Here is a 24,037-nt window from a genome sequence, read left to right on the forward strand (position 1 = left end):
TTGCTTCAAGTATGACTTTTGATTTATAAATAAACTTGCCTTGCTTGCACTTCTCCACTGCTCCTGATGCAGTACGTACATCATGTAAGAAGGGGAACTTTGTCCGTGACATCGAGGCAGAAACTTCAAATCAAAGTTGTTTCGTTTGATGTTCGTCCTTCCTTCCTTCCTTGCCTGTATTGTAGCAAATCCTTCACAGCAATCGAGACAACTCTTTGAAACTGAATCGATCAATAACAAATTGAATCGTCCATTTTGTGTTAACAGTTTATTTGATGTCATTGATGGTGAAAGAAAACACAGCTTTTGTTCATCGTACTTGTTTATACTTTACATCTGATGGACCTTCTTTATTGAGAGGAATATTTCCAAGAAATCAACTGTCATAATGGTGTAAATTCCTCCATTCTGTTTAACTGTGTTCATTTACAAAAACAAGCATATACTGTATAATGTGCTGTTGACTTATATCAAGAACAATAATACAATCAAATAGTATGGGCTGAACTCTCTGTGTTACAATACACAGACCTCTTAATCCTCTATAAAAATGTTCACACACATGCTAACACCTCACAAACACAAATCCATGTGAGTCACTGCAGCTGGCTGAATAAAATGTCCATGTTTTTGTGATGTTAAAATTAGGCAGCTTTAATCACTGCGTGCTGGGCTGAGGTTCTACTGTTTTGTTTTTTTCTGTTTTGTTTTTTTTGTTTGGATGAAAATGAAATCTCACTCGAATATGAATACTGCTCATCCTCCCTCTTGTTCAAATAACAAAGACAGTCTCCGTTCTCATGACGGCAGCTCGTTTCTGTGATTAGCACAGTCTACTTCCCTGAAAAAAACAACACGTGTAGGCACTGCCTCCAGACTGCCGCCGTGAATCCACAAAGATGAAAATGCACATCTTTTGATTAGCCGGGGTTAACTGTGAAGAGAGAGAGAGAGAGAGAGAGAGAGAGAGAGAGAGAGAGAGAGAGAGAGAGAGAGAGAGAAAACAAACTAATGTGAAAACCTGGGATGTGACCAACAGGATGGCTGGACTTCAAAAGCACACCCACACAAAATCCACACATATTACACAAGGAAGCAATCCAGTATTCTCAGAATGCGGGAGTAAAATGCATAAATAGCAGACAAAGACAAGAATAATTGTCTGTAAAGAAGTAAAATATAAAATCTTTTTCCCAGATGGTGCTTGATTTTCTCAGAAAAGGTTTGAAAGAAGATACAAATATCTTCTCAGTATGATGAAGATAAGGCCAGGTTGTGTATGAGGAGAACAGGACTTGCCCTGCAGCATGTAACGGTGTACCATTTAAAGTTTATTTATGATATTAGGCAAACTTTTACTTCACTGGAGAATGATGGATCTATGTGCCAGAGGGCAGATTTTGATGGCTACACATAGAGCGAGGCAAGTGTTTTCCCCTGTTTCCAATAGGCTCAGCCAACAACATGACTCAGAATTTTCCGTTTTCCAAACTAGGCTTGCTTTGTGCCTAATTGTCTGCATTTCTTGTTTTCGAATTCGGTATCCAATTTGTGCGTAGCTGCAGTTTATGTCCAATTCTTTATGTAGTATTTAACAAGTTGATAAATGAGATGCGTACAGCTGTTGGCTGACTGTCCTGTTTAAATACAGTTTGATGATAAGATTGACAATAAATCCTATAAAATAGGAGCTTCTTGGCTGACGTGCGGATATTGTTTTGCTTTCTTTACCTATTTCTGTTTTTTGGATCCAGAACCTCCTGAGAGATGCAGTGCATGCAATTTTTTTATTTTTTTCATATTTTACTTCTTGCACAAATGCTTAACATGGAGAACAAAGATCATCCAAACAGTCACACTGTTACTGTAACAGAGATGATGTTTAAACACTAAGATATTGTTTTCTACTTCACTGTAAAAAGAGAAAATCACACAGACACATTCCTCCGGCCTCACTAAGGCCTCCTAATAACTGCAGACACATGCAGGGGTGCAGTTACCCTCTATCCCCCCTCCTTCACTTCCATCAGAAGAACATATCATCATCATCATCTTTATCGACATCATCCAACGACCAACTCCAGTCTTTCAGGCCAAAATCAAGCAATCTGAAACAGCAAGTGTCAGGTTCATTGAGGGCTCATGGTCATGTACTGCTTCATTTGCAGTCGGGGCAACACATGCTAGGTTCACCGGTGGGCAGTGTATAGCTCGGAGTTTAGTGACCAATCCTGCCTGTTATAATGAAGGGAGGTATTAATGCACACAGCAGCACAGCATTACAGAGGGCAGACGGAGACGACAAGCTCGGCTACTTACAGCCTCCCAGCATGAGAGACGTTAGAAAGGTGGGGTCAGAGGTGAAGAGGTCAGTGGAGGATGATACGGAGCATGGGGCCAGTGCTGAGGGATGAGAGCCGGTTAGGTTGGGACTGAGAGCAGACTTTGGCAACTAAAGGCTCTTAATCAATCACAAAACATAAGACTGATACAGTTAGTGTTTTTTTTCCTACTCCATGAGGTGAAAACTTTTGCCATGCTAACTGGGCGATTCTGGAAAATTAATGCTGCACATGCGATGACTCATGTATCCTTTGTCAGCAACAGCTTTAGGCTCCACATTTTCAACCCCACATGACTGAGAATCAACAATCGAGAATACATACTGGTGAAACTTGCTGGTTTGATGTGATTTAGTTGTTTTTTTTTTACATGACTTTGTTTACCTTAAAACCAGAAGATACCTTGTAAAATATTACAATCCAACATATAAAGTTTAGATTTTTATAAAACTGAAAAACTTTTTAAAGAAAGGCCTACTGTAAAGCCAGAGTGAGCTTGATTTCAGTTCAGTCATTTCCTAGTACTCACCTGCCCTTCCCTGATTGCGACTGTCTGGACTGGATCTTAATGGCTCCACGGTGGGCCGACATGTGAGGCGAGCCCCTGGGTGAAGGTCGAGGGGAGATCCGTGGAGATGAGTGTGATGCTTCAGGAGGGGTGTTTGGGGCTGCTGAGGGAGGACTCACTGTCGGGTGTTTCCGGGGGATTCGTTTAAGGAGGTGACTGACCCAGCGCTGCTGCTCTGACTGAGAGTTGGCCAGCAGGAGCAGCTCTTTGGCTGTAGACATGTCATAGTTCACTGGAAAAAAAAAAAAAAGATAAATAATTCAGTAAAGAAAAAGAGGAATAAGCTATTACAGGGGTTCATTTAATAAACCCGAACCAAGTAAACTTTCAAAATCTATAATTTTTCCCCCTCAAATTTCATGTAGAAATTTTCATATTCGATAATCTATGGTACGGAGAAAATATCTCTACTGGGATAACTGACCTTTGCAGGGCACAATAACTTCCTCCTTTCTATCTAGGTGGTCTTTATGGCACTTGGTATGGCAGCGGCGGCACTCAAGGGCTGGCGGGGGCTTGAAAACGTGCCACAGGGGCCGAGTGCAGGCCTCACAGCTCGAGGGGAAGTGGTAGAGAGTGAGGATGAACTCGTGGCCCTTGTGACTGATGTATGAGGGACGCTCCCCATGTGGCATCGGCTCCACCACAACCTCCTGGTCACGCTTACTCTCCCCTTCATTGGCATACAGGATCTGGCAGAAGAAATGTCAGGGAGTGGAATTTTAGACAGGAAGTTAAAAGAAAGAAAGAAAGCACACCTGATGTCTCCTGACAGTGTGTGGAAGGAGAAGAAGGTGACAGGAAGGAAGGAAGCAGGGAGAGTGTAACCTCATTACCTGAAATATCCTTGGAATCTCTTTGGGGTCTGCACGGTACACATCAGTGTGAGTGACAGGTCGGGCATGAAACAGTTTACTGAAGAAGGAATGAAGACAGAAGAGTTCAATGTTGACCAAGGATACTATTTTTCATTTTTATTTGACCATTTCTGTTTCCGCTAAAGTTTGCATTTGTGAGCATGCTAATAAGCTCAACTGTGATGGAAACAAAGTTTAATATTAATAGCTGCTAAACTTCATGACAGTGCTGATGATAGATTTAAGTTAGAAGAATCCTCAACCATACTAATATTATTTCATGACACCAATACAAAGAGAGAAACTCGTTGTCTCGTTGACATTGATTGGGAACAAGTAGGACTGAATGTAGACATTTTGAGTGATTATAAAAAAAATCCATACATTATGTTCTGATACACAGCTCTAGTAAGCACTTTTATTGCTAGTTAGCTTGACAGCATTAGCATCAAACTTAACTTGGAGAACTTCTGTGCCACAGCAGCAGCTCTCTGAGCATGGCTTTAGAGTTCCAATAGTAAGTACCCAGAGGAGAAACTACTTTTTCCCATTATTATTCATTGTTAGTTAAACCCTGCTGTAATGACTCACTCGATCTCCAGGGTCATAAAAGGGTTGGCCTGCTCTCGATCCGTCTCGCTGTTGTAGAACAGGATCTTCTTACTGCTCACAACTACATACTGTAAGGGAAAAAGCAAACAAGGGCTGAGGGATTAAAGATGGCAACGACTCAATGGTGACACTGATTAATAAGAAAGAAATCTGTAGAAATGAGGAAAAAAGGTGGATACTTTACTTTTCTGTCCCAGCCAAAGCGCTTCGTGTTCTTCGTGGGAAGTGAAATCCAGCCTTCTAGCCTCGTGTCTAGTTAACAGAGAAACAACAACAACTTTACAGCGTGCCTTTAATCATGCACAATAAGTGACAGGACGCCATGACATTTTTGAGACTTTGGTTTCATTTTCATTTATCATACTGAGACATAATACAATTCTTTGTTTAAACCAAAGTGGTAAGAAGGCTTACTGCATGCTTTTAGAAACAGACTATTCTGTAGAAAGTACGAGGTTATAAAAGTGCAAGGTTATATAATAAGTTCCAAAAGATGAACTTAAATTCGAAGCTGTTAAATTTAAGCTATGGAAAAAAAAACTCTGCACACAGGCATTCCCCTTTGAAAAATGTTTCCCTTTATCTTTTGCAGTGTAAACATTTTGAACAAATCAGTGCAGCATCGAGCTGTGAGAACACCCGTGTCCGGCGCACAATAAAAAGGATTAGAGCACAGCAGAGACAGAGACAACAGAGCAGAGGGATAAGCTGGGACTTTGCAGGGACGGACCAAGGTTGTTTCTCAATTGGATTCAATTAGAAAAAAAAAAAGGATCGGATTCAAATACAAAAACACAAATGTTTTGGTGTAAATGGTATAAACCCTTGTTAGAGCTATTGCAGTCTTTCGTTTGAATTCCATTCACCATGCAGGGTCACCTGCAGGTTCAGCCTCAGGGGGCTGATCGTAGGTGAGGGCCAGAGGACGGGGGCCCTGCTCCACCTGCCCTTCACGCTCATCATCGTCCTCAGAGTCAGAGTCAAAGAGAGAGTGAGCTGAGTGAAGGTTGGGCCGTGTGTCGATGCAGACAGACTTGTGCGTGCGCTGGTAGGTGAAGGACATTGATTCGGAGGTGTGGGAGTGAGTAATGCGCACTGTGCAGGATCCCGCAGGAGGAGTTGAGGTCAAACAAAGGTGGAAAAGGAAAAAGCATTAAGAGGAAAGGATCAAAATCAACTGGCCTGGTAGACAAAGAAAGTCAAAGTGAAAAGTGATGGAAGAGTAAGAACTCGGGAACAGAGACTGCATGCAGAAGTGTTTTTCAGTGTGGGGGGAGATCCTTCTGGTCTACCTGGGTATCCTTCACCAGAGTCCAGCTCGTTGCCGCTGCTGATGCTGGTCGAGTCCAAAGAGTGAATGCTGAGGGAGGTGAGCTGGCAACGAAGCTGCTCGAGGTCGCTGTCTTTACTGTCCAACGCCATCTGAAGCTCCAGGCGCACCTGGTTCTCCTCCGCTATCAGCTAAGGAAACATGTGAACAGATTTTTTTTTCCTGCATGTTTTCTATTCTACAATGTTTAATATCAATATCATGCTTTATATCTTGACAACTCTAAACCCCATTTGATTAAAATTGTAATGGGAGTAACAGAGCTGTGTATATTAAATCATTATTTAAAATGCAATCTTAATAATATTAGACCCGAAAATAACAATATCCATTCAGCAACCCTCATCAGCCAAAGGGAAAGTAAAGGTTCACTCTTCTTAAATATCAGCATAAAAAGAAACACAGATGGTTTTCAGCAAATGTGGCAGTATGAATTCACGCTGTGCCATTTGTTGGTATGCTGGTGTGCTGTGTGGGTGTACTGACCGCCTGCATATCCGTCATCTCTCTCTGATATTTGATGATAGTGCTGTTGAATTTCTCCTTCTCCGCTCTCAGCTCCAGCTGCAGCTTCCTGTTCTCCTTCTCCTTCCTGTGCACCTCGGTGTCAGGGCCCCGGGGGCCTCCTCGTATCGTCTCCCTTCTGTTCATCACCTCATGCAGCTTGTTGATAGCCTGAAAATGATTTGAAAAAAAAACAAAACGTAAGGATGCAGCTTTGCTGATCTCTATATGATAAATCTGAATTCAGTAAGTAAACAGGGGAACCTGCAGAAAACATCAATAAGGCTTGGAGATCGATTTTGAAACTTGTTTAAGATCTGTGAGTTCAACACAAGCCTGCAGCTCGACATTATTCTCATCATGACATAAAAGACACCTGTGAAAAGTCATAGAATGAAAGCAGAGGATGTTTTCCAGACCTGTGTAGGCGCCCAGACATCATACCTGAATTTTTAGTGTCCTTTCATTCTGCAGTTGTTTTTCAAAGCTCACTTTGAGTGTGTTCATGTGCTTCTCCTCCTCCTTGGCTTTCTGGAACTCTGCACAGATAGCAGTAAAGAATATTAATTCAGGTCTCAGACATACGTGTAAGGAATTCACACAGAAGAAATCTCCAACTTGTGCTTCAAGCTTAAAGACCGGTATTCTGCCATTTTACAGACACTTGCTACGTTGATGGAGACATTGATGGCTTTTTTTTATAGCCTTCTGTCCATAAATCATGTGGATGTGTAAGACAGCTTTCTAACACAGTTATCCAGCAGTGAGGGGAATGTCATTCCTGCAGAAGTCTGGTGCTCATTAAATCATAATGACACTCACGCTGCTGCATATCTTTCAGCTGGTTGTTGAGCTCCTCTTTCTCGCTGGCGAGGTTGGCCACATCCACCGTCAGAGTGCGATTGGATTCCTCCAGCTATAGGGGGTGTCGAGCAGAAGTGAGCTTTATTATATAAACCAATGGCATTTAACTATCATGAAAGTGAAAAAACAAACAATATGTAAGGATATGATCTGTGAGCGCCATGCCTTTGTATTTAGCCTTATTTTAACCCACCTGTATGAATAAAATAAAATACATCTTTGGCAGCTTTCTATATAACCAGTCAATAACATTCACTCTAAAAAAAAACTTGCATCACTGAACTTCTTTATGACTTGTGTCTACAGGTTTCTCTCGGTGGTGCTTAGAGCACAAAGGCTATGCGGCATACACTTTTGAACTTTTTTTGCGATATATATTGATTAGCTGTCAGTCATCCTGTCCTCTGAGGCCGACTTAATGAGCTGATTGGAGCAAGCAGCTCACAGTGACAATTGATTGCGGCAGGTTTGCTGGCTTAGCAGATTGATATATACGGTAGCAGAGGAGAAGCAGAAGGTTTTCTCCATGGGAATCTTCATGTTATTTACTGTACAGCAACTTTGATAACTTTGAACTTGGAATTAACCCTCGAGGACAAATAACGTTTTTTTTTTTAATTGTTAAGCACCACATAATAACTTCATCATGTTTGTAATCTTGCTAAAAAAGTCAGAACTTGTATCTGAATAAGCATAACGTTTAATAAAACAAAATAATTTTGGTCGGCTTTTTAATTAGAAATTATTTGCTTAAATAAATAATGTTTATTATGTTTGCATGAACAACAAATGGTTCATATATGTTATTAAAAAAAATATATATAATAAAATCATTAACACATGACATCTACAGTTTTCCTGTTTGTACCTCACAGGATAGGAAAAGTTGTCAAAGCTATTGATTTTTATAAAGTCAATTAGTCCTTATACAACATGATGTATATGTAACCTCTTCTTCAAAAACAAATTTCAAAAGTAGCACAGTCCTCCATTATGTTGTTGAATTTCAATGTTTTTGACCCTGCCTCTGATCTTACCGAGCTGATGGTGGCTTCTTTGTCACCGAGCTCCTGTTTGTGTCTCGCCATCATATCTTTGATCTCCAGCTCCTTCATTATCTTCTCCTTCTCCAGATCCGAGTACTGCTCCTCAGCGATGGAGCGAGCCAGCTGCTCAGAGTCCACTTTGGTCAAACTGGTCTCCAGCTGGGCTGTAAGCGAGTCCCTGTGGAGAGAAGAAGGGAGAGTCTAATTAGTAAGATACTGTTAAAGTGAGACAACCAGATAAATCAAACATTGTGCTATTATTATGCCAGTCAGAGACAGACTGACAGTCTATGAAGCACTTTAAGATGAAATGAGTTTGTGCTGAGTTAAAGGTAAAAATCAGTAACTGCACATTGTTGCTACTTTCTTTTAAAACAGATGAAAGTAAACCAACAAAAATATGAGTTTGTAATTGTGTTTCTTTTTTTCCTCTTTATTTAATTACGCATTAGAAACGTCAGTGCTCTATTATTGAAATATGGGACTTAAAAAAACCCAAAGAGTTACCTCTCATCCTCATATTCTGTCAGGCGTTGCTGCACCTCTTTGCACAGCTTGTTCTTTTCTTCACACTCGTCCTTCAGCTCTCTTATTTGCGTCTTGTAAAGGGTCTTGGAGGAGGACAGGTAGAAATTCAATTAATTTCATATCACAGATACAGGATGGGAGAGAGGGAGCATGTTGGGGAAGGGTAGGGGAGACCTCCATCTTTTCTCATACATGTATCTCCTCAGTCCAGACTCACATTGTAGGTCAATTTAGATTTTCTACCAGTCTGACAATACAATGCTAGCAATGCTGAGTGAGAAATATTTGGCTGTCACCTCTGTTTGACAAGAGACACAAAAGGAGGGGAATTATTGAGTAGAATTACCGTGAAATACTGCTCTGCCTCCAGTTGGTCCTTCAATTCCTTCAGCTGGCCGCCCGCCTCCTGCTTCTCCCTGGAGCCCAACCAACAAGCTGTCAATCATTTCAGTGTGCCAGCCACCCACCAGAGCCAAAACACTTCCCTCAAATAAAACATGCTGACGGAAATTCTCCACAACAATTAGCAGACCGTAAAAAAACAAACACAACAACTTTATTGTGTGTTAATGTTTGATTGATCAGCGACTAAAAAGACAAGACAGTGAAAATCCTGAGGGATTCAGATAAAACAACATATTTGATAACAGCTAAGGTTAGCCTCCAGTTGCCTACTATATAATATTACTGCTAGCCTAAATTAGCTAGGAACAAATCATAATTATATTTAATGCAATGTTAGCTAATGTAATGTTGAAAAGGAAAGGCGTGCCTGCATTAGCAGATGTCTGCAGGCAGCCAAACTAAAAACTTACTAACGGAAAACTTTTCTGGTGTGTTGCCAGTTGCTAGCAATGTAGCTAACCACTGGCTAACATTGTTTGTGGCATCTTGTCCTCTGCCCTGTTAGACAGCAGCTAATGATGATATCCAAACACTTCCTAAATAACATTATATTAGCTAACGTTAAATTAGTTAGTAAGTGTGGTATATTAACTAGTTATCTCTTAATAAAGGTCTAAATTTAGTCAATGGGTTACAGAAATTGTTTTGCCTTGAAATATGGGCCATTATCACAGTCAATGATCTGCTCATTTGCTCAATAATGGAGAAGTGATTCAATTATAACTGTCAGGAGTCATTCATTTAACTGTATAACGTCACAAAGTTTAAGTTTCCACCCTGAGCATGTTTTCAGAGGGCACTGGCCCTAATGTGAGAATATGGTAAATCGTGTTATTGTCTGTGCGTTTGACCTGCGTAGCTCTTGGTTCTGTTTCTCCAGGACCTGCTTCAGCTCCAGCAGGTGGTTGAGCTCCTGTTTGAGCTGTTTCTCTGAGGAGCGGAGCACTGACACCTGCTGGTTTTGCATCTTTAGCTCGCTCTGGTTCAGACTGTGCTTGTGGATCTCCTGCTCCAGACGCAAGCTCAGGTTCTTTACCTTCAGGATAAAAACACACAGAAGTAAATTTAATATCAAGAGTTATACCACTGAAAAAAGGAATGGTATGCGTGTGGGTTGTGTGGGGGTGATAAGCAAAAGCTGCAAATTCTACAATAGAGTTACTTTATTCCTTTTATTTCATAAAAATACCACAAACTTAATGTACACTTAATAATATTCATATATAGCAACACCCTTTGTTGTGATCATAAATAAGCTCTTTAAGAAACAGTTTTTGGTTTTATTCCGGCAGTTGCAAGAACAGACTGTGACAAGGTTGCCAAAGAACTTTGAATTAATAAACAGCAACCCAGACCTCTTCAGAAAGTTTCTCCTTCTGTGCCTGCAGGTCGTCCAGTTTGTGCTGCGCCTGCTTGTAGTCACAGTCCAGCATGGAGTAATCCTTCTCTAGCTGAAGCAGCTTTCCCTCCACCTGCAGCTTCAAGCTGTGCTCCTCTTGCAGGGTGCTCTCCATCTCTGGATTGAAGAAAAACAACCAGTCATCGATTCATTTTCACAATATTGACAAAAACAATGTTTGCTTGGAATTAAATCTGCTTTGAGCCCCACATACTGTAGATGGCCATGAGAGACGAGAGATATATTTTCACATCTGCTTGTTACAGTTTTCTGTCAAATCACTGAGCACAAACCAAATATATTTACAAATGCAGTTTGCTCAAATTCCAGTAATCTTTGATTTCCTCTTCAGCCTTCCTGAATAACTGGACCTACTTTTATAGTAAAAAATGTTTGGCCGGTCATCTCAGTATCTAGAGTTCAGGCAACTGACTAAAAAGTTGACGCATCCTTCAATCATCTCTCAGACATTTTTCCTGCCCCCTCTCACTTTTTAAAGCCTCAGATTTTTCCTCCTCGATGGACTGGTTTATGTTGTTTTTATCTGCCAGCTTGGCTTTGGTGGCCTTGTGTTCGGCCTCCTCCTGCTCCAGACTCTGCTGCAGTGACTTCAGCTTGAAGGTCAAGTTGATCTCTTGGTTGCTCTTCTCCTATAGATGCAGAGGGAATGCTCGTTTACTCATCATGTCAGGATCAGGAATGTTGTGCATTAAATCCTACTTGAAAACTAGACATAGGAAATTGTAGGAGGATTTTTTTCTTGGGTCAGCCAACCTTCTCGAGGTCATTGAGCTTCTTCTGCAGCTGCTTCTTTTCACTTTGGACATTGGCGAGCGAAGCCTTCAACTCTTTCACCTCTTCTTCCACACCTGAGATCCGTCCTGAGGTGCAGAGATGGGAACAGAGAATAATTAGAACGATGTTATAGAAAGATTAAAGGAGGCTACAAAGTGAAAAAACTACTAGAAAATGCACCTGAAGTAGAAAATACTTGATGTACCTGCATGTTTTCAACCACCATATTTAAAAAACAACGCACCTAAAGTTTTTGCTTTTACCTACTCCACCCTGATGGAGAGTTTTAGTAAGAGAAAAAAAACATGGAGGAATCCAAGCAAACAGTCGACATCATTGTTTGGATTTGTCCCCTCTGAACTCTGCGTGGACTAAGTTTCCAAACAACGTTTCACAAGAGGTTCTGGCTCTGCTCCGGTTCTGACTCTCAGCCCTCTGAACAGATGTTTCCACCTATGATCCGATATTTCCCAAATCCTGGTCCAAAACAACTATTCACATCTAATACTCCGTCCAAGTACGCCATCCTCCAGGTTGTGTAATGCCCTTTTCCCGCTGCTTTAGAGATGTTTACAGCAGCAGTAGCTCAGACGATCAGACTTTGATTACCGGCAGTTATGGCAGCGAATTAACCTTTTCAAAGTTTATTTAACCTTTCACATTCCTATAGACACATTACAGTTTATTATAAACAGCTCGTAAATAACGCTTGGCGGGTTTCTGTTGGGGGTGATTATTGTAGTAACATTTAACAACCACATCTGAAAATCATTTCTCTCCAGCTCGTTCTTCATTTGTAAACACTGCATGTGCGATAAGTGTGAAAACAAATGAGAGAAGGTAAAATGATCAGCAGTTAGCTAAAATGTAAAGCTATTGATTCTTTTATTGAATAGTTATATTTTTTGCAAACATTAGCCAAAAATCACCTTCACTAAACTCCTCTTCTTAGCGGTTAGGTTTCCCTTTATTGACTTTTTGGTAATATGTCATTTTAACAATATTACACTTTGATGAGAGATATGCACGAGAGGTTTTTTTTTTTTTTTTTTTTTAAGTGTTATTGTATTTAATAAGTTGTATTTAATAATAAGTTAGCTTTTATGTTCATCTTGGTGATTGTCTGTGGGAATGAAATCAATTTGTAATTCACCTTAAAATGAGCCAGTGTTAAACCTTTCAGAAGTGGAATTCACAGATATTTGTGTTAAAATGCAGGGGCTCATACTATTTCACACCTCTGACCACAAAACACTACAGGTCATACAACACCAAAAATCGACAGCAACACAACCTCTGACTGTAAATATCTGAACTGCAGTGTGAAAGAAAAGATACGAAACAGTTTCACTTTCAAAGTCTCCAGCATATTCTCGTGTTTTTATCAACTTTTTTCTTAAATCAAAGTCTGACAGACAGACGCGTCTCACCCTGCAGGTCTGTAATAGTTTCTGTCCCGAGGCTACGACCTCGCCTCTCCTCCTCCAGATCCGCCTGCAGCCCCCTCAACTGCTTCTCCAGCTCCATCTTGCTGTTTTCAAGCTGCCTGCTTTTTTCCTGCATCTCCCTGAGGTTCACCTCCAGGCTCTGAGTCTGTTTCTGCGCCTCTGCCTGACTCTTCTTCAGCCGAACCGCCGCCTCCTGCTCAGCCTGCAGCACGGCGTTGGCCTCCTCAAGCTGCAGACGAGAAACAAGAGAACAAGAGAGGATGAAACATTTTTCGCTGCAGGCTAAACTCGGGTCAGAACAGCAGCACAATTTAAGGGATTTAATGAAAGAGAAGCAGAAGAAGAGGAATGATAAAAACACCAGGCACAGCTATTTGCCTGACTATGGCTTGCTTAATTAGCATATTTCATTTGCATAAGTACGAACACTTATAAAACAGTAAGCATTATGAGAAGTTATTAAAAGAAGAGGAACAATAGACAGAGGTGGATCTAAAAAAAAACCTCTCTCTCACTTGTTTCTGCAGCTGAATATTCTTCTCATTGGAGATCTGAGAATTCTGGTTCTTCTTCCTAAGATCCTCAAGCTGGTCCCTCAGGTTGTTCACTGGAATTAAAAAGATCAGTATTTGACTTTACACATGTACTGGAAGTACAATCATCTGCCCAATAATAGCCAGCATATACAATAAAAATGTACTGTAATATAATGAGTGGGATGTAGAAGCCCTCGAGGTCGGACATATTGTGCATGTAAAAGATATGAAAATGAGGCCTGCATAAATATATGGTTTCCTAACGGGGGGATTTATCTGTGTCCATTGAAATCACATGACATTTAACATCATCAGGGAGATATTCAAGCATGACGCTCAGATATTTCCCAGGGTGCTCACATTCATTCTCCAGGCCGCGTTTTCTGTCAGTTTCGATCTCCACCTTGCGCAGATTGTCGGCGCTCTGGTGCTGCAGCAGAGCTCGCTCTCTCTCCAGCTGCCTGAGCGAGGCCTCCACTTTCTGCCGGCTGCTCATCTGATCAGAGAGGCAACACAAAGAGAGTGAATCCACTTATGCGTTATGTTTTCATATTCATGCACATGCTTTTATCTTCCCCCTAAACATCATCTTTTCTTACCTCCTTGTCTAATTCTTTGACCAGCTTGTCTAAACGGTTGGTGGCATTCCTAAAGGAAAAGGATCACTTTGCCTTTTAATCTGTTAGCGTCCTATTAATGATGTCACAATCTGTACTTCATCGTTCAAGTCATACTTGCACTTCTGCTCCAGCTCATCCTTGGCCTGCATCTCATGTTCGAGCTTCTCCTCCAGCTGATTGAGTGTTTTCTGCAGCTGAACGGGTGCAGAATTGAAGGAATGGTCATTTTCAATGTTTAATCTATTTTTCTGTTCAAGAAACACAAAAATACCTACTTCTTTCTTACTCTCCGTGCGGTACTCTTTATCCTCAGAGCTTTCCTTACTCTCCTCTAAATCCTGCTCAGAGCTGCTGTTGTCTCCCTTCAGCAGCCTGAGTGACACAGAGGAACAGAGGAGAGCCAATTACAAATGTAAATGAGTTTTAAAAGGTCTGTTTTCAAAGACTGGAAACAACCAACACCATCCATATTTACACAGTTCTACTAACAAGCCACATATTTTACCCTATAGATTCACATACCTAATGGGTGCTTAACACATTTCACATTTATTGCGTTACTATTTCCACTCAGAATGTGTTTATTCTTAAAACCCTTAAACTCAAACTCGCAGCATCAAACCTGGAAGCTTAATCTGAGGAAAGAAGGGAGAGAAGAAAAAAAGGATACAGAAATACATCATGTTTCTATCTCATTATACAAGTTTAAGTTCTCTGACACAAAATATAGATATTTAGGTTAATTTTTCTAATGACTTTTCCCTGACAATTTGACTCACTGCTTTACCACTTCATGTTTCCTCACGATGGCGCTAGCACCATGAAAAAGGGTAAAACCTGATATGAGGTGAATCTGACACCAAATTGTGAATCTCTGTCAGGTATCGAGATGTTGTTCATTGTGTGACGGTCACAGAATCGCTGTGGAGTCAAAGTAGCTTCATCGTGGGCCGTGTATCACGGGTCATATCGTATCGTCTTTTTGTATCATGACTTCCATATGATTCCCTCAGACCGAGTGGAACGAGTAAGACGAGGACTGAAGGCTCTCCAGACTTTATACTGAGGAGAGAAATACTTTCATTATCTGTTTCCTGAGACAGCTGGTGGGAGAACAACGTGTCCATCCAAACCTTCAACTAATCTCCCGCACCATGTCCACCTTGCAAACATTTAGTGGCAACATTCAGGTATCAGACCTTCATGAGGCCTGGTGAAGATCTGATAATGAAACATTCGAACATCGGGATTAGGTTACCGTCACAGAAACCAAAAGAATCACTCGACGGTGCCAGAAGGATCACGACAAACTCTGTCGCCTGGCTGACTCAAGAATCTAAAAATATCCAGTACATTGTCCACATATTGAAATACCTGCTCATGATGCAGGAGTTATCCGGACATGTCAGCCACTTCTTTAAACTCTTTTGTACGTCTGCGTATTTCTAACAGTAATTTACTGACTTTATTATCTTATCTTATCTATTTGTTATCTTTTGGGCTTTTTTTGCCTTTATTGGATAGAACAGCTGAAGAGAGACGGGAAATAATGGATGGGAGTAGAGTGAAGGATGACAAGTCAAAAAGGGTCAGATGTGTAGATTCCCACAACCCTTGTGATTAGCACTGCAGGCTGCGTACATGAGATGCAAGAGAACACTTTCCCGGTGCAAATATCTTAAAAGGTCAGTCAGAGATTTACTCTCCTCTCCTCTTCTCTCCATCAGCATCCTCTGTGAATCAGCCGTGGTTTCCTAACACTGACTGCTGGGTCTGGTAACAGAGAAGGTTTTCTTCTGGGATTTCTACCCGAGAGAAACTTCAGCTGGAAAAAGTTACAGACTAATCCTTTCTATGAGAGATCGTTCCAAATACAACCAGAAAGATTATGTGCGAGAACAGATGTGTGGATCGTGGAGAGCTGATTAAAACGGCTCCCTTCTCCTTTAAAACAAGTCAGTGAAGTTATTCCAACGCTGTTATTTTTGTTAATTCCTGCTTTCTTTTTTAGAAGTAACAAAATACGTATAGCTTATAAAACGTTGCTGATTAAAGAGCAGTGGGCCATAAAGCCAACATCCATGTTTTGTTTTGGTTTTTTTCCAACCAGCAGAGACCAGAGCTTTAAAAAGTGGACTTCATCAGAAGAAAACAAGGCTTTTAAAAAGGAGCTGTTGGAACAAGGCGGCAGTGTGGAGCTCGAACAGGCAAACAGTGTCTCACTGCTCGAGGACTGTATTAAAGGTTTGGCTGTGAAGCTGCCCTTTTTCTACCTCTTACCTTTTAGGCGCTGAACTATCCTGATGAAATCACGTCCTTATAAAGGCCTTTAGCAAGCGCTCACCCATGAAGGCTTCATTTGATTCAAAGTGGGAATCGATTTAAAAAATAAATAAATCCCAGGCTCGTGAGCATGCATAACATACATCCAAACACAATACGAGTGCAGCCCTGCAGAGAAGTTTTGAAATAAAACACTTACTGGTCCTCTTTGAAGTAAGTGAAGCCAATGAATGGAAGCTGGTTGCCCACAAAGGCTCTAGGTGGAGTAAAAGTCTCGACATCTCGTTTGTCGTCCTCGATGTCGTCAAAGTTACTGGTGTCTATGTCACTGTTCAACTCCGGCACGACTGGAGCCACAGCTGGAAGACAGAAACACATGGAGAGTCAGTGAGAGGAGGAGGAGGAGGAGGGGGAGGAGGAGGAGGAGGTCACCATCCCTCTTTCTCCACAGATAGAAGTACACGAACAAGTTTGGTTCTGCTTAATAATAGGATTTTTTTTTCTCGACACTGTTGGTGTCGGTGGATCGATGTTGGGACTCTTTAAGTAACCGAATAAAAAGAGCACATCTTGATGTGACTCTTTTTATTCAGAGTCCTCAGACAGCTTCTGTAACCAGCAGATACTGCGAGCTACTTTCTTGGAGCGTCACAGCCAGCGTTTCAGTTTTTACACATCAGGCTTGTGTCTGATGCAGGATTCTTATTTGGACCCATTGATATGATCGTGTTTGAACATCTTTTACTCTTCTTGTTAAAGTCCTGCACAAACAGGATAGTCTTGATTTTCTCCTCTGTTCCCGTACGCAGAAACAGTTCATGTGTAATAATGACCCTGTAATGTGCAATAACATCCAATTTCTTCAACCGTTCAAGGTCCCACTGAAGGCACTTGATTTATCTTAATACTTATCTCTATCTTTACACAAGTATAATGGATGAGCGTGCATGTGTGTGTGTGTGTGTGTGTGTGTGTGTGTGTGTGTGTGTGCGTGTTTGATAGCATGTAGGAAGATGATGAATGTTATTCTTTTATGTTTAGAGCAGCACAGCAGATACATTTGTGCAATGCCATAAAGTTTGTAGTCTGTGATGTTCTAAATGAAGAATCATGTTTGGGTGTGTGTGTTATGTGAAAGGTACATTACATAGAGTTGGATTAAGAAAGGAGAACAGACTTCTTCTTTTTTTTTTTTAATTCAACAGAGACTGCTGAATATTTTACAGATTGAATCTTGCTGCTACAGTTATTCTAACTTAAAATAGACCCCTGACACACTCTGCACATTTTTTCAGGAGTAAACTCTGCCAACTTTGGCACTGCTTGGTGTAGGAGTGACCCTCTTCAAGTTGGCGTGAGGTTGACGCCACTCCTCTCCCTGTACAGAGCTCGCTTTGTGCCCCACACACAGTTCCTTTCACCGACAGAGCCTGAACGCTCGCTCTCTTCTCACAGGAGCAGGCCAGCTTTAAAGCGAGCTGCACAACAGACGGACAAAAAAAAAAAAAAAGTGTCAAAGGGCCTATCAGATAAAACTAAGCCGGTGCTTAGCCTATAAATAGTTCCTAATTGGAAAAGAAAGCAGCCATTATGGATCCAGTTCCTCAGACCAGAGCTCATTACTGTCGGGTCAGGACACAAACCCTCGGCGTGACAAATGTGACTCAAAGACGGCGCACAGAAAATACAGGCAGGGATCGAGCTCAGGAATGAAGCAAACGAGGAGACATAAAAAAGAGAAGGCAGAAAAAAAACAAAACAGCAGCGATGTGGTGAGACAGAAAGAGACACAGGCCGCTCGGTGGAGGCCCTTGTGGCACGGCTTCCCAGAATGCTCTCTGATAGCAGGCGGTTAATGACAGGCAGCCGTGGCCACAGTGAGAGTTAGAGAGAGCGGGAGCAGCCCTCCGAACTCGGGGCGCCCCTCTCATTAGGGCGTCCACACATGCCGCACAGCTGGCCCCGCCCGCCACCCCTTCCATCTATCCCGGGTGCCGGTTTCTTTTTTCTGAACCGTCCCAGCGCTCGATCAGTTTCCGACACGTGAAGACAAGGGAAAACATCTAAACAGGAAAACCCCACACATACACAGCGGGGGGTAAAGTCATCCCTAAAGAGACGCTGAGGCGTGGGAGGTGCACGCAGCTCTGTGGGATGCCAGAATATGAGCACAGTCATGTTTTGAGTGCGTGTGTTCAGTGTGTGCGCGCGTGTGTGTGTGTGACAGGACGTGAAAGTGCAAAGCGAGCAGCACAGCAGTGCCACAGTAGTGGATTTTTGTTCCAGACCGCCAGGCAGTCTGAAGTTCTGTCGTGATAATCAGAGCCAGGTGAGGCAGAGACGAGAGAGAGCTTGCACTGTGTTCTGTACAGACACACGAGTCCTGTTCAAAGTCCTCATTAACCCCTTTCCGGATTTCCTTCCTTCTGATGTGACTTTGGAAATCTAAGGTGACCTGATTTAATCTGAATCTCTCAGACAATCTCTCTTTACATTTAACTCTTTCAGACTGATGATCAGCTGAGTAATAATGTTTCACCTCCAACATGGCACTGTTCTCGTGAAGTATTTCATCCATACACACTGCAGATTATAATCAGCCCATAAAAACTTTTTAGAATAATTCAACACTGCTGTAAAAGGTAATGCACTTGCTTCTCGACTAAATAGAGCTCGGCAATTAATCGGAATTCAGATCCTCTAATTGATGTGATCTTACCCGTGTCAATTATTTTATTTTGTCGTTTCAGGTCGGAGTCACGTGAAGAAACGTCCGATCCGCGTCACGCGTTTTGTCTCGGAGGAAGACGACGCCGAACGAAGAGAAGTCAAATGTAAACATCGCGGGAAAAAGCGTCGTCAGGAAATGCGAGTTATTTATTTATAGCGAGGGAGAAGTGACGTCGTACTTTACAACATAAATGTGTTGCTTTCATTTCGAGCGCCATTTGGTTTTAGATCAAAATATTCAATAAATAACAAAACAGCTCCTCAGATATTCACTATGAGGGCGAAAAACTAAAACTAAATAAATGGTTCGTTAATCATAATCGAGGTCAAATGTTCAATTAATCGTGATGTTGAGATATAATCGAGCAGCCCTACCACTTTAACTCTCATACCGTACGTGTTTTGCCTTTTTATTCAAGGTGCTGTTATTTTACATTCAACCCTCACTCACTTTATATCTCATATCTATTTGATGCTTTTTCTGTGTTGTACTGAAATCTTGAATAAACCAAGAAAAGGGTCAATAAAGATTTTTTTTTTTCTTGTTGTTTGGTATGGTATCATATTTTGTATTGTATATCGTGTGGTATCATATATGACCATTTTTAATCTTACTGCACTGGATTTTCTGACACCAGTCGTTTTGTTTTGTTGAATGAAAAAGCTGTTTTGCTGCTGTACTACATCTAACACGGCTGACTTCTATTTTGGGACACTTTCATTAAAAGTCAGTGTTTACCGCAGCGTCACAGTAAAATGGTACGTTTAACCCGTTAAATAATGCAGGGCCATTTCTGCTATGATCTTGCACATAAAATATGTAGTAACAGGCACGCTCGTCTGCCACTTCGAACTGTCAACTTCAAACAGAACACTTTTATTCTGTTGTGGACGATGTGCTTGCAGGGAAACTCTGCAGCTCAGTTCTCTCAGTTTCTTCCCGTACGGGAGTTTTGAGGTTTGTTTCGCTCATCTTTATCCTCATGCTGCTGATTTTCTTGCAGGTTTGTGCATGGTGAGCTCCCTTGCTCTGCCCAGCATTCAGTCTTCAAACATATGATACTAGACGGGGAGCATATGGAGAGCATGTGTGCTGTTTATGGATGCTTTATGGCTTAGGAGATCAACTGTGAGCTAAGGCTGAAAAGAAACAGATCTGCAGAGGAATGAGCTGCAGGTGATAAGAATAAAGAATGAGGCACAAGGAGTTAAACATGAGCAGAACTAGAAAACCTGCACCTGCAGAGGGGTAACTTAAAATGAAATAAGAGTCAGAAACGTGCACACACTTACTCTCTCGGATGTTGTCAAAGGTCCACTGGTTGTTCTTGAAGAAAGGGTGACTTTTGATTTCCTCCACTCCTGTGCGGCCCAGCCGAACTGTCCTGCACACACAAGACCAGGACCCAGACTGTGAGCAGAACCTGAGCACATAACACACCCCCGCTCCTCCCCTCCACCCACCACTATCGTCATCAACACACAGCCGAGTGACCAGTCACCACACTGACCAGCATGGAAAGCCGCAATGACCAGTGCTGGTGAGCACAGGATGTAATACAGATCCAGGAGGAGGGAAGGAGTTTGGGACCAACAGAATCTCAACCGGCTGCTGCTGCTTCTACCTTCTTCGTCAAACTCTTAACACACTCTTCCTCTCTGCTGGGTACTGGGCTGAAGGGGTGCGGCACTATGGGCTTGCCACGTGTGGGACATTCCAAACCCAGCCAAGAGGAAGAGGAGAGGGCAGGGGTGGGGAGGAAGGAAAACGAGCAAAGTGAGAGTTTTTAAACCCCCGCAAATAATGGAAAAAAAAACTGACATGCAGACAAAGGAGGCGTGTTTCATTGAATAGGAAACAGCAGGAGCATAAGGGAGAAAGCAACGGCAGAAAAAGACTGATGTTGGAGTGGAAAGTGGCACCAAGATGAAGAGGAGGAACATTAGAAAAGGATGACAAACATATGGACACCGAGGTTGAATGAAATAAAAAAAATCCCAACAGGAGAGAGACTGGTGGTTCTTCCAGGAATGATTCAGCAGGACAGGTGAACAGTGACAGAGCTTGTGGGTCAAGCGGTGAATGTTTGTGTTTTTCAGGCTGTGCAGTCGTGCGCGTGTGAGAATGAGTCAGTCTGTGGTGGGGGAAAGTGAGTGAGAAGGTAAATAAAGGGACCAATGAAAGGCTGCTCTGTACGGGGAGCAGAAAGGGCCTGTGTCTGAGCCATCAGGGGGGCGGGGTTACTAATGTAAACAGGAAGTGGTTTCTTCCAGGGGGGTTGGGCCACCAACCAAGTGCATGACCCACAGCCACACGTTAATGCCTCATTTTCCTGTAGTAATAATAAAATGCTCTGACACAGTTGAACTAACCTATTTGATTTAGGTTGCAGCATTACGTCACACTCAGGTTGAAGTCACGATAGCGGAACAGAATTTTAGTTTTATAAAAGCATGAATCTGGTTAGATCCTGTTTTGATATCTGTCAAGAATCAACACAAAAAGTTGAAAAAATGAAAAGATACCAATTTCAGAGACATGTTTTGTGGTGCTCTGAGACTCATTTAAACATGTTGAAAAGGAGAATAATATGTGACCTTTAACATGATGTATCTACACTCAACAAGTACCCTCATGAAGTCCGTCTTTGATCATTTTTGCCAGAATGTTCTCGTGTTCTTGTGTACACATCTGTCTGAACATAACAGGCAGTTTGATGTTAGAAATTATTCTGATTTTTTTTTTTTTTTTTTTTGTCAAAGCACAAGCGTGTGATGGAATGATTTCCATGTGCTAACCTGTCAGTGAGAAAGGCACAGATGAGGTCTTTGGCATTCTGAGACATCTCCACATCGTCTGGGAAGACCAGTGTGTTCTTGTGATTCATGATCTTCCCGTAAGTTCCAACCAGGGACTCGGCATAGAAAGGGGTCTCGTCTGGGGAGGAAAATTAAAAAATGGTTTGTCAGAATAGACATGTTATATAAAATAAACATGATGGATCTGTTGCAAATGCATATGACTTTCCTGGAGATATATGTGCTAAATCAAATCCCCATGTTAGGAAGTTTCAAAAAAAGGTTGTGTACGCGTTTTGCCACTTACTGACAAACAACTCGTACATGAAGACTCCAACAGACCACCAGTCGCACTCTCTGCCGTAGATACCGTCACCACCCTGTGACTGCAGCACCTCAGGGGAGATATAGTCCGGTGTGCCTACAGCTGTGTCACAGTGCACCATACCCTTCTGCAAAGACAAAACCACACAAGATTTACCACACGGAGGGGGGGAGAGAGAGAGAGAGAGAGAGAGAGAGAGAGAGGGAGAGAGATGAAAAGGAAACAGCAGTGTCAGTTCAAGGTTGGTCGACTTTAGAGCTGAAGCAGCATGTCAATCAATAAGAGAATCAGAAGAAACTTCATGGCCTATGTTTTGAAACTCTAAAAACAAACATTTACGATAGTTTAACACAGAGTCTTTTCAGTTACGTCTTTTAAAGAGGAAACAAATAAATAAATGAGCCATGTTTATAATAACACACAGTCTAAGACGACACTTTCCCTCAAAGAACTGGTCATTAGGGATGGATGTGGCTCAGTTGGAAGATCGGGGGTTCGATCCCCAGCTCCTGCTGCTACAAGTCCAATGTGTCCTTGTGCAAGACACTTCACCCTGAACTGCTCCCGCTGCTTTATCAGCATTTGGATTTGTATGAATGGGATTACTTGCTTCACTTTACAAATGCCATCAATGTGTGAATGGGTGTGAATGGCTTGGTGTGATCTGCAGCGTAAAAGCACTTTGAGTAGTTGGAAGACTGGAAAAGTAGAATACAAGCTCAAGTCCATTTACTGGAATAATCTTCTCGTGTGATATTTTGTATTTTATATTGATTAATATGTCGGACTCTGTTGCTTTCCTTTCAAACTACTCCAGAGATTCTGAGAAGACACCCAGAAGAATGCCTAACAAACTCATTCAGGCACAGGGAGTTTATTTAGAGCAATTCAAATTGTTGTTTTAGAGACACTCTGTAAACTGTGAGATTTTCAGGGAGCCTCAATGTGTGGAACCGCTTGTAAACCGGCTATTTAGAAATTGCTGTTGGGAAAAACAAAAGAAAGAAAAAACACAAAGAGGCGGATCTTCTGCTCTACTCTTGATTGGTTGTTAAGCACGACAACGTCTGAGGACTTTCAAAACAACCTGATCCAAGAGGGCTGCTCCTAACTTTAATTCTCAATCAGAACACTAGGTGGTGCCACGGGTATTTATCAAGCCACTGGTCCTATGACAGCCCACACATTTTACTGTCTTTTCTATTTTTGATTCAGGCATTTTATTGTCTTCTATAAGATGCTGAGATTATTATTATTATTTTTTTTTTAAAGTACAACTTTAGACCTACCGAGTCCATCTTCATGCAGGTGCCGAAATCTGCCAGTTTGAGGTGTCCGTGTTGGTCCAGCAGCATGTTGTCAGGTTTGATGTCTCGGTGGATGAAGCCCATGGAGTGGATGGCGTCCAGCGCCAGCACGACCTCAGCCGTGTAGAAGCGGGCCCACTTCTCGGGTATGTCGTAGTTCATGGTGAGCGTCACCAAGTCGCCACCCGGCATGTACTCCATCACCATGTAGAGGTGGCGGTCATCTTGGAAAGCACAGCACAGCTAGGAGACAACAAACTCAGTCACTTTACTGCTCGTCCTTAAAAGCACCACGCGGTAATTCGATGTGTGATTTAGACTAAACTACAAAGTGTGGGTGTTTTACAGTTTTCCCTCTCAGATCCTACAGGCTTTGGTTGTCCTATCTTTTTGCATTTCAGTGAAATGATGAGTTAAAAAAGGTCACATTACAGATGATTTCAGGTGCTTTCCTTAATTCACGTTCCTCATCCACCTGCCTGCTGTTTCTACTTCACAAATTAAAGACAGATTTATTCCACTATATAGACTTTGTATGCTCCTGTCTGTAGTATATTTACCCTGTTTACATATCATAGCCTCATTCATTTGAACTCTGGATTGTCACTGTCTCTACCTCATTATTTTAATGCACAATCTGTACATTACTTCCTGTTTGTACAAACTGTTTTGAATATAAACTTTTCATCGTACTCCTACTTGCTCTTTGCATTGAATTCATGATTTGATTCTCTGCTTC

The 24,037-nt window shown here is 41.8% G+C and overlaps 1 protein-coding gene across 4 annotated transcripts in view; it reads right to left on the reverse strand.

Moving 5' to 3' along the window:
* Positions 1 to 253: 253 nt before the first annotated feature.
* Positions 254 to 24,037, reverse strand: part of LOC306819928 (rho-associated protein kinase 2-like) — a 33,148-nt gene continuing 9,364 nt past the window's right edge. Inside the window, exons 5-34 of one of the 4 annotated variants that reach the window (XR_013778624.1) lie at positions 23,281 to 23,541; positions 21,974 to 22,118; positions 21,667 to 21,805; positions 20,161 to 20,252; positions 16,337 to 16,496; positions 14,130 to 14,226; positions 13,969 to 14,048; positions 13,834 to 13,882; positions 13,595 to 13,730; positions 13,214 to 13,305; positions 12,681 to 12,927; positions 11,230 to 11,336; positions 10,946 to 11,105; positions 10,412 to 10,572; positions 9,908 to 10,092; positions 8,998 to 9,067; positions 8,631 to 8,734; positions 8,115 to 8,301; positions 7,036 to 7,129; positions 6,658 to 6,752; positions 6,196 to 6,384; positions 5,672 to 5,840; positions 5,259 to 5,474; positions 4,564 to 4,631; positions 4,359 to 4,447; positions 3,747 to 3,825; positions 3,335 to 3,602; positions 2,872 to 3,142; positions 2,320 to 2,403; positions 254 to 934 (exon numbers count right to left, since the gene is read on the reverse strand). Coding sequence is in view for 3 of the 4 variants with exons in the window: in XM_079337553.1 (XP_079193679.1) it covers positions 2,027 to 2,108; positions 2,872 to 3,142; positions 3,335 to 3,602; positions 3,747 to 3,825; positions 4,359 to 4,447; positions 4,564 to 4,631; positions 5,259 to 5,474; positions 5,672 to 5,840; positions 6,196 to 6,384; positions 6,658 to 6,752; positions 7,036 to 7,129; positions 8,115 to 8,301; positions 8,631 to 8,734; positions 8,998 to 9,067; positions 9,908 to 10,092; positions 10,412 to 10,572; positions 10,946 to 11,105; positions 11,230 to 11,336; positions 12,681 to 12,927; positions 13,214 to 13,305; positions 13,595 to 13,730; positions 13,834 to 13,882; positions 13,969 to 14,048; positions 14,130 to 14,226; positions 16,337 to 16,496; positions 20,161 to 20,252; positions 21,667 to 21,805; positions 21,974 to 22,118; positions 23,281 to 23,541 (4,092 nt within the window). In the remaining variant the exon portion in view is untranslated. Of the gene's footprint in view, positions 935 to 2,000; positions 2,109 to 2,319; positions 2,404 to 2,871; positions 3,143 to 3,334; positions 3,603 to 3,746; positions 3,826 to 4,358; positions 4,448 to 4,563; positions 4,632 to 5,258; positions 5,475 to 5,671; positions 5,841 to 6,195; positions 6,385 to 6,657; positions 6,753 to 7,035; positions 7,130 to 8,114; positions 8,302 to 8,630; positions 8,735 to 8,997; positions 9,068 to 9,907; positions 10,093 to 10,411; positions 10,573 to 10,945; positions 11,106 to 11,229; positions 11,337 to 12,680; positions 12,928 to 13,213; positions 13,306 to 13,594; positions 13,731 to 13,833; positions 13,883 to 13,968; positions 14,049 to 14,129; positions 14,227 to 16,336; positions 16,497 to 20,160; positions 20,253 to 21,666; positions 21,806 to 21,973; positions 22,119 to 23,280; positions 23,542 to 24,037 lie in introns of all 4 variants that reach the window. The other 3 variants (XM_079337553.1, XM_079337555.1, XM_079337554.1) reach the window with 3 other exon arrangements.

This window comes from Symphodus melops (assembly GCF_947650265.1).
Source record: "Symphodus melops genome assembly, chromosome: 1".
In the NCBI taxonomy this organism is placed as follows: domain Eukaryota; kingdom Metazoa; phylum Chordata; class Actinopteri; order Labriformes; family Labridae; genus Symphodus; species Symphodus melops.